This window comes from Choloepus didactylus, chromosome 3 (assembly GCF_015220235.1).
Source record: "Choloepus didactylus isolate mChoDid1 chromosome 3, mChoDid1.pri, whole genome shotgun sequence".
NCBI lineage: Eukaryota > Metazoa > Chordata > Mammalia > Pilosa > Megalonychidae > Choloepus > Choloepus didactylus.
This window is the reverse complement of record NC_051309.1, coordinates 5340891-5356253: the sequence shown is the minus strand read 5'-3', so window position 1 is coordinate 5356253 and position 15363 is coordinate 5340891. Positions and strand designations below refer to the sequence as shown.

Below are 15363 nucleotides of genomic sequence, written 5' to 3'. Positions count from 1 at the left end.
ACAGTCCCCACCCCAGCCCTCCTGAGCCTGAATGTGCTTCCTGCCATCTGAGTCCGCCTAAATATGTCCAGAGAACTGGGAAAGTTCAGTAAATGACATCGGGCAAAGTCCGGTTCTCCCACTGTGTCCCAGTCTGTGCACTGGGGACAGGGGTCCCCTCTGGGTGTGGTGTGGATTAAGTGGGGTGTCGGGCTTGAAGGAGTCTGCCCAGGGTGGGTCCTGAGCACAGCCCCAGCTGAGGCCGAGGGACCGTGCCCAATTCTCCCCTCCCCATGGACTGGGGCAGGGCTTGGCAGGTGCTGCATGAGTCACAGGAAATGTGTTCACAACTGCACCCCTCTCCCCATGTGCGGGTGGTTGCTCTTGCAAAGTTATTCAGTGTTGAGGATACAAAAGAGAATGAAACATCCTGTCCTTGCAAATTACCTTTGATCCAGTTATCAGAAGAAAGACAGACAGTGAGCACCCAGTGTGCTGGTGCAGAGGTAGAGCCAGGAGGGAGGGCTTCCTGGAGGAGGTGGCTTTGTACAGAGACCAGTCAGGAAGCGAGACTCAGAGGTCAGGGCTAAGAGCCTTGGCTTGTTGACTGCACCCACTCACGGTGGTTGGGGGCCCAGCCAAGGGGTCTAGGGGGCTGGTGGAGGCCGCCCTGAGCTGAGCGGTGCCCCCGCCTCTGCCCAGCAGGAAACGCCCTGGCAGGACTGTGTACGCCCAGATGCACAATGAGAAGGAGCAGGAAATGACGAGCCCCGTAAGCCACGGTGAGGACGTCCAGAGCGTCATCCAGGGTGAGGAGTTTATAGATGATGATGAACTCGACTTGCAGACTCTAGGTAACGCCCGCCCCGAAAACCCACCCCCTTCTTCCCGTCCGCCCCCGCCCCGGCCGTCCCAGCCCGTGGAGCCGGAGCACACAGGGCCAGGCCTGGGCCACCCAGGGCGAGTCGTGTCCCCTTCCAAGTGTCCTCACCTAAGAGGTGTTACCACAACCCTGCCAGGGCTGCCACGAGGATTGAGGGGTGTGCAGAAGCTGCCGGCACCCTGCCTGGCAGCGGCTCGGGGGCCCCACATGTCACCCACTGAGGGTGGGGCAAGGACAGGAAAGAGGGCTGGTTTCCACGAGGTAACCTGACTCTGGCCTCGGGATGTTGGGGGTCTTCCCCCAATGACACCCCCTGAACTCTCCCAGACCCTCCTGTTGACTGGAAAGGTGACTTAGTAAGCACCGTTCCCATGGGCGTAACCACCGGTGCACAGCACTTCACAGCGTACAAGCATTTTCGTTAGCACAATCTCAGTTGTGCCCACCTGTGCCCTGTGGGGAGGGTATCTGTCAGCTACGGCTGCATAACAAACGACCCCTCAGTGGTGTGAGTGGCACCGTCGTTGGTTGCCGGCATCTGTCCTGGTCTGGGGGTTGACCAGGCTTGGCTGGGCGGTTCTCCCAGGGTCTCTCTGTGGCTGTGGTCAGTGGCCTGGGCTGGAAGCAGCACAAAGGCTGCCTCACTCCTGTGTCTGGCCACAAACATGGGTGGTTGGTGGAAACCTCCCCAAGGTCGCAAGCAGAATGCCCGCCGAAGGGCGCTGGGGCTTCCTGGAGGCACGGCTGCTGGGATCCAAGAGCACATGGAGGGAGGGCCAGGAGGGAGCCCTCTCACCTCCTGTGGCCCAGCCCCGGAGGTCACGCTGTGTCACTTCCATCTGGCCCTGTCGATTGACGCAGTCACAGAAGTCTTACCCTGTTCCAGGGCAGGGGACACAGACTCCGCCCCTCCGGGGGGGTGCACCTGGGGTGGGGGGCTGGCATGGCTGCGGCCACTCGGAAAATGCATCCCTGCACAGGTGGGCATGGTGGTGCCTCCTTGTCTGCAAGTGGGGAAGCTGAGGCTCCGGAAGGCCCTGAGATTGCCCCTGTTCCACTCGGCCATGTGGAGAGAGCATTTCTAGGAGCCCGGCCTGGCCGAGCACTTTGTGAATCTGCTCATTCCAGCACCCTCAGAGGCTTTTCTAGGGATGGGGCAACTGAGGCCCAGAAACACGAAATATCCTCGCCCAAAGTCGCCCAGCTGGGGGTGGAGATGCAACTCACACCCAGACAGACTCCGGAGCCCCCACCTCCCCCAGGACCCCTCTCCCTTAGAGAGTCCCATCTGCACCTCGCTGGACGTCACCATCAGGCCTGCCTCAGAGGCTGCCGTGGAGATTCAACAAAGCGTCTAGAGCAGGGCCTGGCATGTCGAAAGCACCGTAAAACTATTATTATTATTATTATTATTATTATTATTATTATTATTATTAATTAGCTGCTGTTATCATCATCATCAAACTTTAAAAGTCACCCTTGCCTCCTGTATCTTCAGAACTAAGAGGTAGAGATTTTATTCTCACTTTTTAAATTATTGAACAGTCGTTACTCAGCCAACACGTGGCTGACCTCGGATGCCAGCCCGGCTCAGCCTGAGCCCAAAGCCTCTGTGCTGTCTTGGAGCAGTCAAGGGGGCCCTGAGGCCTGACTCCTTTCTCCCACCCATGTCAGGCCCTCTTGCCCCCAGACCAGAACAAACTGGAGCAGTTGGCTTGGAGCCGCGGCCTGGGCTGCAACCCACTGATGGGGCACAGGGCTGGTTCCTAATACTCCAGTGCATGTGGCATGTGGCCCTTCTCAGACCTGCCCGCGGTGGTTTGTGCAGCCCCCTGGGAGCTGATGAGGATGCAGGGTAGGGAGGGACTCTGAGCGTGGGTGCTGCCAGCCCCTGTACCCCTTGCAGGGCCAGGGCAGGCATGCTTAATCAATCCTGGCACTCCCATGTGGGCCTCAGACTCCTTATCCAGGCAGCCCTGACCAATCGATCCAAGTTAGCCCAGAGCAGGAAGCCCATTGCCCGCCCCCCACCCAACCTGGTTCCATCTTATACTTGGCAAAGCAAGGTGGGAGAGCACAAAGAGTGCCAGGACTTTCTCTCTCTCCTACCTTTAAAATAGAAGCAACAGTGAAAGCAGCAGCTAGCATTTGTCTGAGACCCACTGCTCCGGCCGACTCTCCCGGGTCCCCTGGGCCTCTCCCTGGGGCCTCCTCTGCCGGCTCAGGCCATGGAGAGGACTCACCCTGGCCCTGAGCCCTGCTGCTCCCCACTTCCCCTGGCTGTCTCCCTCTGCTTCCACATGGCCCGCACGCCCCCAGGCCTCCAGACAGACCCCCCGACCCCCTGCAAGGACTTCCTGCTCTCCAAAGAGCCTCCACCCAAACTGCATTGTGTTTACTCCCCACTAAAGGTGGAGTGGGGGGCTCAGGCTGGGGTCGCACAGTCTAGGAGTGCTTGCCCCTCACCTGCCAGCCCACCACCGAGGAGGACACGTGCCTTCTTCAAAGATGCCAGGTTTAAACCCACGTTTGGTTTGAAAACTCGGGCTCGAGGGGCAGGCCCAGAGACCTCCCCTTCCTTCCCCGTCGCCCCTTCAGATGCAGGAAAAGGCTCCTGCAGCCGGACCTTTCCACTGACGCCTCAGGGTCAGCGATGGAAACAGCAAGCCCCGCTACACTGTTAGGAGGTGGTCCCCACACCTGTGGACCCCCATGTCAGAAGCAGAGCCCCAGGGGGGCGGGTGAAGGACAGAGGGTTGCGGGGCCAGTGTGAGGTGGACGGAGGAAGGGGACTGCTAGCCAGGCCCCATCTTCCCCACACTTGCCAGCCCGGATGAGCCCATCGGAGTGATGGCTCCGCAGCCTCTTGGACATAATCACAAATTTCTTCAGGGCTGGGCCCAAGCTCAGTGCTTTCGGGACATAACTGCTCAACCCACCCCCTACCCACTGGGAAGTGGGCGCCACCTTCACGTCCATTTCACAGATGGAACCCGGGGTCCAGAGAGGCCAGTCAGCTCCCCAGAGTCACTCTGCTAGCAAAAGGCACAGCCAGATTCAGAGTTAACGTTGGTTCCAAGGCCCTGTGCCCCTTCCCCACCACTGCAGGCCCCAAAGACCCCTCTGGTCAGTCTGTGCCACGGCCGACAGGCAGGCATGTCCCCTCCCAGGGCAGACGGTGCTCAGGCAGCATCTGGTCTCAGGGGGCTCCACACAGTTCCCCATGTAGCCTGGCCCTCAGCCACATATGGGAGATGTCACCTTCCCGTGTCCCAGAGGTGGCCACCGAGGCGGAGCAGACCCAGGACTTTCCACCGAGGAAGTGGGTGCCCCCAGCTGTCCTGCCTCTGATAGTCATCTGCTTTCACGACCTCCCCATGAGGAAAAATAACATAGTAATAAACATAGGTTGTTTTAGCTAAGCCCTTCGTCCACACCAGGCACTGCCCAATTGCTACAAGTGCAACCGCTATAGAATCCCCACCATTTCCATGAATTAATTCCCCCATTGGACAGATGGCAAAACCGAGGCCCACCTCAGATGCAGGGCTCAGACCCCTCGCCACCCCGCAGCCTGGAGCCAACAGTGCTGTTCCTCAGATTTGCTGATGCGTGTGGGGCACAGGAGGTAGGGGGCTGCCAGTAACGGGAGCGCGCTAACCGGGTGGCGTCCCTTCTGTCTCCTAGGCAACCACTCGGGCGTGGTCCTGGGCATCAATTCCCGCGAGATGCACAGCTACCTGGGGAGCTGAGGGGCCGCCCTGCTCGCCAGGTCTCCCCACCGCGGAGGGCGCGGATCGCGCACGTAGCTGGCCCTGGGGGCCCGCGACCGCCCCGCCTCCAGCTGCCCCGCGCCAGGTGACAGACACCCCTTTTTCTGTCCCGCCAACTCCCACCCACACCCGGCCTGGACCCCTGCCCCAGAGCCCCGCTGCCGCCCTGGGCAACCCTGACTTCTGGTGGCCGAGGCCGGCTCCATCCTGGGGCCTGGGAGTGGGAGGGGGTGAGTTGGGGGGCTGCCTGGGCCCACACGGCCACTCCTGCCTCTGCGAGGGGACCTGGGGCTTCTCCCCATGTGGCTTCCTTCCTCCACTCCCACCCACAGGGTCCCACCCAGGCCCCCCTGTCCCAGAGACTCAAAACCACCCTACACCCCAATCCTGCCCTGACTGTCCCTCCTCTTTTCAAACTTCAGATCATGTAAATACCTCTCTAGGTAGCTGTTTGAGGTTTTTTTGGGTTTTGTTTCACTTGCTATTTTTATGGCCAGGTAGTAGCCCTCTGGCTACTTTGCCAACGCCCCGTTCTCGGGAACCCCTTTTCCAGAATGCCCAGGGCTCCTCCCTGCCTCTCCTGGCTCCATCCCTCCTCCGGGCCCAGAGGGGCAACGCTCCCTCACACAGGGCTTGCATCTGGGGGAATTGGGATGGGGGTGTCAAAGGGATTCGGTGCCTGCAATTCTCCCTCCAGCCTGCAGGAGGCGCCCCCTTCAGACCCTTCCGGCCCCATGGCTCACCTCCAGCCAGGCCTCAGCCCGTCGTGGGCCAGTCTCCAAGCAGGCGGGAGGGTGGGGAGGCCTCGAGATGCACCAAGTTTTCTTTGCTTCCTGATAGCTTTAGGGACCCGTGCAGACCCCAAACCAGAAGAAGTTCAGGATGTCAGAGCTGGGAGGGTGTCAGAGATCCTCTCCCTCATTTTGACGGTGGGGAAGCTGAGGCCCAGAGAGGGAGGTGACTTTCCCGTGGTCACACAGCAAGACTTAAGCAGAGGGGGCATGAAAACACAGCCCTCTGCTCCCCATCCCCTGTGCCCATCACTATCCCCACATGGCCTAGAAAAGGATGCTCGCTGACACCTGCTTGCACAGGTCTATAGGGGGTAATAGTTTCACCTTTTGCCTTGAAAAGGGAAGGCTGTCTGTCTCCCCCTCCCCCCTCCTCACCCTCCTCCTCCTCCTCCTCCTCCCGGGCAGGCCCCTTTGTGGCCACAGCCTTTCCCTCAGGGGCAGGGCTTGCCAGGGTCCAGGCTGCTAGCTGGTGGCCGCAGGGAGGACACGGTTTAGAAGAGACACGTGGACAGTGAGGGGGCGGCCCAGGGCTGCAGCCCCAGCCCCAGCGCAGTGCCCAGAACATGCTCGGCCCTCAGTATTTGTCAAAAGAACGTGCCCAGGCAGTTGACACCTCCTGTCACCACTGGGAACCCCGAGTCCAGAGGGAGGGAGGGAGTGAGTCCGTCCAGCGTGCACAGCCAGCTGGTGGAGGCGTCCTGGCTGAACCCAAACCCGCTCCCCACCCAGCCTCCTGCCAGCGGGGGCTCCAGAGGTCACCCTGCAAGTTGTCCTCTCCTTGGGGAAGGGATGGGGACTGGGACCTGGGAGAGGGGCTGGTCAGGTGCGTGCCCAGCAAGAGGCCGCGACCCTCCGGGGCCTTCACCACAGCCCCTGCCCACCTGCTTGTCCCCACCGACACTGCAGCAGCGGCCAGCGGCCTGCTGTCCCCACACCCTGCTGTCCCCTAGCCACTCACCTGCCCGTGAGCTCAGACACACACGGCAGACACCTGTGAGCACAGCCCAGGTCTGAGGCCAGCATGGAATCTCCTGGAAACCGTCCCCTCGCCCCTCCTTCAACTCACCAGTGCCTGTGGGTAATCAACTTTAGGTCTTTGGCCCTCCTCACCCACTGCATTTAATTCAGCTGTTTGGGTAGGGTTTTTTCCCTTAGTTATTTGTGTTTTTCTTGTATTTTATGTTATTTCTATTAAGAGCATTTTGGGTGCATGGGCCAAGGACCTGGGAATGAGGTGGCATCTGCTAAACCCACATTTCCATCTCCCTGACCCTAAGACACAAGTCCACAGATTTATTGGGTTATGAGTTTGAAGTTCTGAGCGTTTGCCCTGTGGTTCACCGGGCGCCGGGGAGTGAGATGGCACCCGCTCCTGCTGTCTGGTGTCCGTGCGGCCGGGTTGTACACACACTTGCTGTATGCACCTAACAAAGATGCCATGCATTCTTTTCTTATTTTTTCCTTTTGAAAATCAATAAATCATTTGTGATGCTTTTAACAAAGATTAAATGAATATGAGCAGCTTTACCTCATGACAAAGAGACGCTTCAGAATCAAAGCCCACACCCTCCAGCCCCTGCTCGCCGGACTCCCGGGCCCCCAAGGCAGTGTGGCCCGGGGGTCTGCCAGGGAACGCAGGGGTCTGTGAGGGTCAGCGAGGCGCTGTTCCCGAGCACGGGAGGGAGATTGCAGGTGCCCTTCCCCTCCCAGGTGGGGCACACGTGCCACCTGCAAAGTCCTGTCGCCGGCTGTCAGAGCCCTCAGGTGTGGCTTGCGTCATCTGTCCCTCACCACCACGGAGGAGGCTGGAGGTGGCAGCGACTTGCCGGACGGGGGACAGAGGTCCAGAGCTGTAGGCCTGGGAGCACGTCGCCCGGGACACGGCATGGCCCGGTGCCTGGCAGAATTTCTGTGTTTATGAAATGCCATTTTGTTTAGTCCCTGAGTTGAGAGCGGACGTGTGGATCCAACCCCCACCCCCACCCCCAGTTGATGCTCTGACCTCAAAACTCGTGCATTTACGGTCCCCGGGGACTGAGTGTCAGCAACCTGTCTGAAACCTCATTGGAAATATCCTAAAGAACCCATATTTTCTTTTCATTCTCCTTCTGTATGGTTATGATCAGAGAGAGAGATCTATGCATAAGCTGCTTTATAGGCACTTACACACGTGCCAAGTGTTTCCCAGCCCCGTTTCCAGACTCAAATGGGGTTGAAATTGTGGGGCAGGCTCTGCAGAGAGGACTAGAACCGGCAGCGCTGACCATGAAAAGCCCTGGCGGTGGCAGCAGGCTTCTCTTCCGCGGGGCGGCCTTCTCCCGGCGAGAGTTGCCCTCAAATGTAATAAACTTGCACATGGAAGTATTTTAAGTGGTTTAATAGAAAAGGCATTCTCACATTCTGGAGTGGTGACAATTCTAATTTCTGGCTTTGCACTTTGTGTATGAGAAGCACAGCACCGAGTCAGAGCAAGGCAGCCTCAGGGACAGCCCTCCAAGAGCCGTCACCAAGCTGCACCCACAGAGGGGTCTTGGATGGGAACGAAGCAAGCAGATCTAGGGAGGTGGGATATAGTCATCACCCTCACACGCACACACACTCACACACACACACCCCTCCTTCTCTGTGCCATGATACAGTCTTGTGGAGTGAAAACAGTCATCTCCAATCCAATATCAGCGTCCTTAAGAACTTGCAGCTACATCTTGTGTCCTTTTGAACTTGGCCAGGTCCTGGGCTGGGCACAGGGCTGTAGCAATGAATGAATGAGGCCAAGCCCTGGCACTGGAAGGAGACCCTTAGCTGCTGGAGTCTGTCAACCCCAGACCACGAGCACATGGCTCAACCAAGGGAGCCCCAGGCCCCAATAGGGCCTGGGTGGAGGGTGCTTGAGTTGGGTGGGCAGGAGGAGAAGGTGGCTTGCAAAGCAGGGCCAGAAGTTGGGGGCCTCCAGGACAGGGCAGCCAATATGCAAAGGCCAGAGGTGTGGGTGTGTGTGTGTGTGTGTGTGTGCAGAGAGAGACAGACAGACAGATGAGAGAGGGGAAAGACAGAGGGAGGGAGAACGCGAACAGTGCACTTGGAGAACCTCAGCATCTGGCCATTTTATCCCCTTTGTTCTAACAGCCAGGACACAAGTGGAGGCGAGAATTCCTCCAACACTCCGTTTGTCCATTTAATTCCCACTTCAGCCTGCTGGGGCTCTGTTGAGTGTCTTTTTTTCTGGGAAAAGGCTGATTGTTGTGACATGGTGCTCTGCTGCTTGCACATGACTCCGTCTGGAACCTTCTGCAGTAATGATCTATCACACTGGTGGCAGGAAGCCACATTGGTAGCTGGGGGGGACCCGGGAGGAGCCAACAAGGATGACAATGGTAAAACACGCCCATCTGTTCTGCATTTTTGAATCTCCTATAAAATGCTGTTTCATCTGCTGTCATAAGCGAATGCCACAGAGACGGAGCAGGCGGGAGGATTTGCGCTACAGAGAAGACCCAGGTGGAGCCAGAGGTTTGGAAAAGGGGGCAATTCTTTTTCAGCTTCAACAGAAGTCATTGCTTCAACGCTTCAGCTCATCCCTAAATTCCAAGTAGCCTCACATTTGGGGCTCACCGAACACCCTTCAAATTAGGTGCCCAGCATTATGTATTTAGATAATGGTAAATCTCTAAAGAACAGACAGAAACATGCAACATCACTGACAAATTGGAATGAGAGGCAGAAAATTCTTACTCAGAAATCTGCTGTCATTGTTATTTAGTTCTGTGAGTGAAACAAAAACAGCCAATCACCAATGAAATTCAAACCAGTTTTCCTTCATCAACACCAGTGGCCACCCACCAGCCTCGTGGCCCCTTTTGGCCTTTGGGAGACAGGAGGAGCCTCTGTGTGCCCGGTGGACCCTGAGCTGGGATGTCATCACATCCCCCCCTTGCTGGCCATGGAGCTGGGCTTCCAGCACGTCTCCCGGCAGGATGCTTTTCAGAAGATGCCTGACCAGTCCGAGCTCCAGCAGGCGAGTGAGGTATCCACTGAAAGGCTCCTGGGGACGGACACCTGCTTCGAGGGATCTGTGTAAAATCAGGGTCAACGGTCCATCTGTGAGCGAGCCCACGGAGTTGGAGAGAGAAGAGCCAGGCATCTGGGAGGCGGTCTGGCCCTCCCTGCCGGGCCTGGGGCTCTTCCGTTGAACATGGGTGAGTTCAGAGAATGTCAGCGTCGGACACAGCCACTCGGCTGTGACGAGGCCACACAAAAACAAAACTGCTCTGTAACCGTGTCCAAATATGGATGAGACACAGACACTGTCCCAACCACGAAATTGACCAGACGCCCCCCCATCTGGGCTGGGCTAAGTGGAGGCTGCCCCCTCCCCAACCTCAGCTTTAGCCCCCCCTGGAGTCCTCCCTGCTAGAAAAGGTTTTCGGAGAGTTACCCCCGCTTCCTGGCAGCATACTCTCCAGGGCAAAGCCCAAATTGCCTTCCCAGAGTCCTCCTCCCAAATCACCTGCTACACGGCTAAGCCACAGGCCCTCCTGATACCCTCTGACTGAGACTGCCCGCGGCCCCGTGTGTGCACGCCCCTTGCTGCCACTTGTCCGGCTCAAGGCATGTCCCGGAGATCTTGGGCCGAAGGGCATTGGCAGGGCCCTCGACTTTAACGGGGGGACCGTGACCGTTGTCTGTGTGGGAGCCAAAATGCTCCAGCCTGACGAGAACCGTGCCATGTCCCAGTGCTCAGATCCAGGGAAAACTGGAGCGGTGCATCCCACCGATGCTTCTGTGGGGGTCTCTGCAGCTGCACCCCAGCCCAAGCGTACCCACATTCCATCAGACATGAAAACGCCTGACGCACCTTAGGCCACTGAAACAATCACCAGGCACTGCCATTTCCTGCTGGACTCTGCCGTCCCCAGCGTCTCCTGGGCCTCGGCACATCCCTGTCTTCCCCGACGCCTTGTTTTGGCGACGTGCCGTGCGAGGCCCGGGTGGGTGTGTGCAGCCAAGCGAGCTCAGGCTTGGCAGGTCCAGGCACGAAGTAGCGCCAACCCCGGGCAATTCCGTGACCCGAGCGCCCCATCCTCTGCATCTGCGGACCGCTGTAATTAGATCGCGGGTCCCAGCCAGCACCCAGGCGGAGCAGACAAATACCAGAAAATGGTTTGACTCAAACAAACACTTATCGTCTCATGGTTTCAGAGGCTAGCAGTCCAAAATCAAGGCATCAGCTAGGCCATGCTTTTTTCCAGGAATCTGGTATTCTAGGGCTGGCTTGCTGCCACACTGCTTCCTTGGGGGTCCTTGGCCATCCTGGGGGTCCTCGGCCATCCTGGGGGCCCTCGGTATCCTGGGGGTCCTCAGCCACCCTGGGGGCCGTCGGCCATCCTCGGGGACCCTCGGCCATCCTTGAGGGTCCTTGGCCATCCTGGGGGTCCTCGGCGTGCCTCTCTGCCTCCTGTCACGTGGTGATCTCTCTCTCCTTGTGTCTGGTCTTCCGTTTCCACTGGCTTCCGCGGCTTCTCCCTGTGGCCATCTCTGATGTCTGGCTTCTAGTTTCCTCCTTATAAGGCCTCCAGGAATGTGGTGAAGATCCACCCTCCCTCAGCTGGCCACAACTTACCTAAAATAGCATCTTCAAAAGTTCCTACTTACGATGGTTGCACCCACAGGGATGTGGATCAAGATGAAGAACATGCTTTTGTTGGGATCTATGACCCTGGCTACTGCCCACGGCCAGCCCAGATGGAATTTCTGGAGCCGCCCTGGTCTTCAGCCCTGTGATCTCCCCCAGGCCAGGTCGGGGCTCCCCCATGGCTCCTGGGGAACGGGAGATTCCACAAGGAGGCCACACAGCCCTGACACCAGCAGACAAGCCGCCCACACGTGTCCCTGACCTGGACAAAGAACGGCTGCAGACGAGGGTACCCTCAGCCTGTGCAGCCCTCCCACCAGACTGCAGCTTCAGGGGAAGACCCCCCTCAATTCAGGGGACACCCACAGGGATGGGCTGCCACCCCAGCAGCTCGTGTGGGGGCTTTGGGATCAGTGTAGGAAAGAAGAATTCCTCCAGCATCTAGGAAGGCAGTGAGGGGCTGACAAGACACAGCTCGTGAACCGGAAAACACCTGATGGATGGGGCGCTCTCCTCATGCAAGGACCAGTGACCAGAAAGAGAACCCCGTGCAGCACCTGGTGCTGGGACGAGAGTCCCATGGTGTGAGTCTGCTGGCGGGTTGCCCTGTGGATTCAGAGAAAAGCTTCATTTGTGGGTAAGTTTATTTCAAGAAACTGAAGACACATTTAGAAATTGTGGGCATTATGTTTTCATGTGAAATACCAGGAAACAGGCTCTCTGAAGTAAGGGGGTGTCCACAGGGGGCTGACTGGGAAAGAAGGCCAACCAAGTAAGATGAGCAAAGAAAGTAAAAAATGGGTGAGCAGAATTAAAGATAATAAAGAGCAGCCAAGGGCTGAGGAAACTGTGTCACCACTGAATAGGACAGATTGTTTCTCTAAAAATAGCCAAGGAATGGGGGATAGAGGAAATAAAAGAGAAGCAAGAGAACGAGTGGACTCAACATAAAATAATAATAATAATAGCTTTGCTCAGGAATGAATCAACACAAGTTGCCCTAAAAAAATCTGAGTCTGCAGCTCAAAGAGGCTTACTAGTAACAGGCAAAAGTAGATCCTGTAGAAATGTTTGAATTTGAAAGATAAAGGTAAAAAAAAAAACAAACCCTGCAAGCTTGTAAGCAGAATAAACTGAATTCTTACAAGGGGAAGGAACCCTGTAGGGCCGAGGCTTCTCCACAGATGGCAACGATAGAGGGGTTTTCAGAGAGATGGTCAGGAAGAGACTGGTTCAATTTCATTTGTAAAGGAAGCAGAAACATCCTGTCAGATTCAAGAGCACTCAGAAATCCGATTCATGCATGTTTCACAACAGGAAAAAGTTGAAAGCTCTTCTCTTATCAACCAAAGGTTGAACTGAAAGCCAGCACTCCAATAATGGGTTATTTGGAGCATAAAAGAATTGTGCAAGGCGTCAATACCACTTAACAATATTCATCCAAACAAATGTGAAGCTACAGAGAGGACATTTGAAATCCCTGAGTACACATCAAACCTGAAGGCTCGATGTCTTAGACAATCAGGATGACATTTCGGTGATTCAATTGGCTCCACATGACTCCTGTTTGCTTTCACAACCCGGAGTCCCCACCAGCCTCCTGCAGCGTCACTGTGGGTGTGTTTATTCTGCCATCTCCCAGCTGGGTTATATTTTGCCAACTCAGCATCACTAGGATCTCCTCTGTACTCAAAGGAGAAGCTGAGAATTACGTGTCACAGAACTGCCTCCGTCCCCTGTGATTCAGGAGTAGACTCATCCCCAGACGGGGCCCTGGTGTGGGTTTGGACAGCAGGACAGGACAGGCTGCTATTCCAGGGGGCAGTTATGGGTGGCCACGTGGGCAGATGCGAGGTCTGAGGTGTCCTGGAGAGCCCTTGGAGCCATTTGATGTGCGGCGACACTCTGAGATCGCTATTGGGAAAGTCCTTGAGGGGCTTGAGATTTGTGCAGCTCTGGCCAAGTCGTCGAGAGCCCTCTTCATTCACGCCAAGGACGGATTCTCATGGGCTCTCTTGCCCTTCCCTCCACCAGCCTTCCAGTGGCTTCAGAAGCCTCCGGTTCCCGCAGTAAATCTGTCACACTGGGATCACCTGGAGCAGCGCCCGTGTTCCTGACAAAGCCCTGGCCGAGACGGTGCTGGGGTAGCTGATGGCTTCATCCCGAGGGATGGGACAAGGGAGAGCGGCATGTTGTTTGTGGAAGTGGCACACCTGGGCCCAGGGGGAGGTGAGGACTGTCCCAGGACTGCCAGTGCCGATCAAAGGAGGGGGGAGGACACGAGTTCGTGAGGGACACGACCATGCACCGGCGTCTCCTTGTCCAAGCAGGTGTCGTGGACCACATTGAACAGGTGGGGACGCTGGGGCTCGGAAAGATCCGACAACTACCAAAGTCGTGGCCAGGGAGCACAGCCAGCCTGCAACCTGGGTTTGTCTGGTGACTCTGAAACCTACCTCCGTTCCACGGTGACAAAGTGCTGAGTCTGTTGGGCATGAAAGGCCTCTGCAGACGGGGTGGGAGCCACAAGGCATGGCTCCGGAGGTTGGCGCCCCTGGTCACTGATAGTACCCCATCTCCGTGCCCGTGCAGCAGCATGAAGGAGCGGGCATTCTGCAGTGGGTTTGGGGGTGTACTGAGCTGGCCCCTTGAAAAGTCAGGCATTGCTTGAACTTGTGTAGCAGCAGAGAACAGAAATGGCCTCCTCACTGGCCTCCCGGCTTCCACTCGTCACCCTAAACCCGCTCCCCTCCCAGCCATCAGACAGCAGAAGTCAGACCTTGGCGCTTTCCTGCCGGAAGCCCTCCAGAGCCTCCCTTCAGGCGTAGAATAAAATCCTTGGGCTGCAAGACCCTGCCAGCATCTCCATGCCTTTCTGCTCCTCTCTCACTGCTCCCCGTCCTCACTGCCAGCCGACCCAACGCTGAGGCTCCACAATCCTGGGTTCACAGGATTGGGAGCTGCCGAGCTGGGGCCAACCAGCTCTGGTCTTCCCGCCACCCTAAATGGCATCCCCTTGGGGATTTCTGAGAATAAATGGAACCCTCTTGGGCTCTTCGCCCAGAAGAGTCAACCAGAGCCATGTGTGGGGGCTCCCCACAAAGCAGGCTTTCCTCCTTGGAGCCCTGCACCCGGCTCCAGGGGCCTCTCCAAAGGGCGCAGGGTCCCCGTTGGGTCTGGGGATGCCTTCTCTGGTGGGTTTCAGGGATGTAAGGAGCCCATGCAGAAGTCGCCAGCCAGAGATTTGTCTGGCTTGGGGCAATCCAAGAAAGGCTCTGGCTGGGGCCAGCTGGGGTCTATCACTGCCTGTGCTGGGTCATGTGGTGTCCACAACATTCACGTCCTCCTAGAACCTCAGAATGCCCTCTGTTCTGGTTTGCTAATGCTGCCGTTATGCAAAATACCAGAAATGGATTGGCTTTTATAAAGGGGATTTATTAGGTTACATATTTACAGTTCTAAGCCATAAAAGGGGGGAGGCATCCTGGAGCCTGCTGCGTGGGGGCCAGCCTATGGGTTGGGGCCAGGGACGGAGGTGACAAGCTCTGCTTTGGACTCAGCCCCGGGAGTGGCCAGTGAAATGCCCTGACATGACCCTCACCAGGCAGCTGCCCATGTATGGCGTGGGGGTCAAGAGAGCTGGCTCTGGGTGGAGACGCACAGGGCCAACCTGCCTCTTTAGACTTCCCAGGTGGCAAGGGACGGAACACGCTCAGGTGATGCCTGGTGACAGTCTTATTGCAGGTGAGCCCCAGGGCCCATGGGGCTCCTCCTGTGTCTTCCCGCTTCTGGCGGGGGTGGCCAGCCCTGGCGCTCCTGCTGGGAGCTACCCCCCTCCAGCTCTGCCTCTGCCCTCACGTGACCGTCTCTTCCCCAGGGTCAGTCTGTCCATCTTCTCTCCTTCTTGCAGGGACCCCCGGCATACTGGAGCAGGGCCCCCCTTCCCTGATATGACATCATCTGAACTGATTCCATCTGCACAAACCTCAATTCCAAATAAGCTCCCACCTGCAGGTCCCAGGATCAGGACTCCAACATATCTTTAGTGGGAATGTAGAGAAAGGCCCTGCAGCAGAGCCCCGGGAGAGGCTGAGCTTAAGGGCTGCCCAGAAGTGGAGGAGCTGGAGGCCGTTTGCCTGGGGGGGCAGAGGCGGGTCACTTGAGGTTCGACGGGGGCCACACCGGGGCCAGCTGGCCTCCATGCTTCCACTACGGTCCCCTGAGGCCAGTGCTCAGAGGGAAGCCAGAGCACCCCTTTAAACGTGTAAAGATCCAACCGCTCCCCACTTGAGCCCCTCAGCG

General features: G+C 57.3%; 1 protein-coding gene across 2 annotated transcripts in view; it reads left to right on the top strand.

Moving 5' to 3' along the window:
• The window catches only part of SORCS2 (sortilin related VPS10 domain containing receptor 2), a 550251-nt gene extending 543318 nt beyond the window's left edge, over positions 1 to 6933 (top strand). The window contains exons 26-27 of one of the 2 annotated variants that reach the window (XM_037829330.1): positions 685 to 788; positions 4550 to 6933. In XM_037829330.1, coding sequence (XP_037685258.1) covers positions 685 to 788; positions 4550 to 4614 — 169 coding nt within the window. In that variant the 3' untranslated portion in view covers positions 4615 to 6933. Of the gene's footprint in view, positions 1 to 681; positions 834 to 4549 lie in introns of both variants that reach the window. The other variant, XM_037829331.1, reaches the window with a different exon arrangement.
• Positions 6934 to 15363: the final 8430 nt, after the last annotated feature.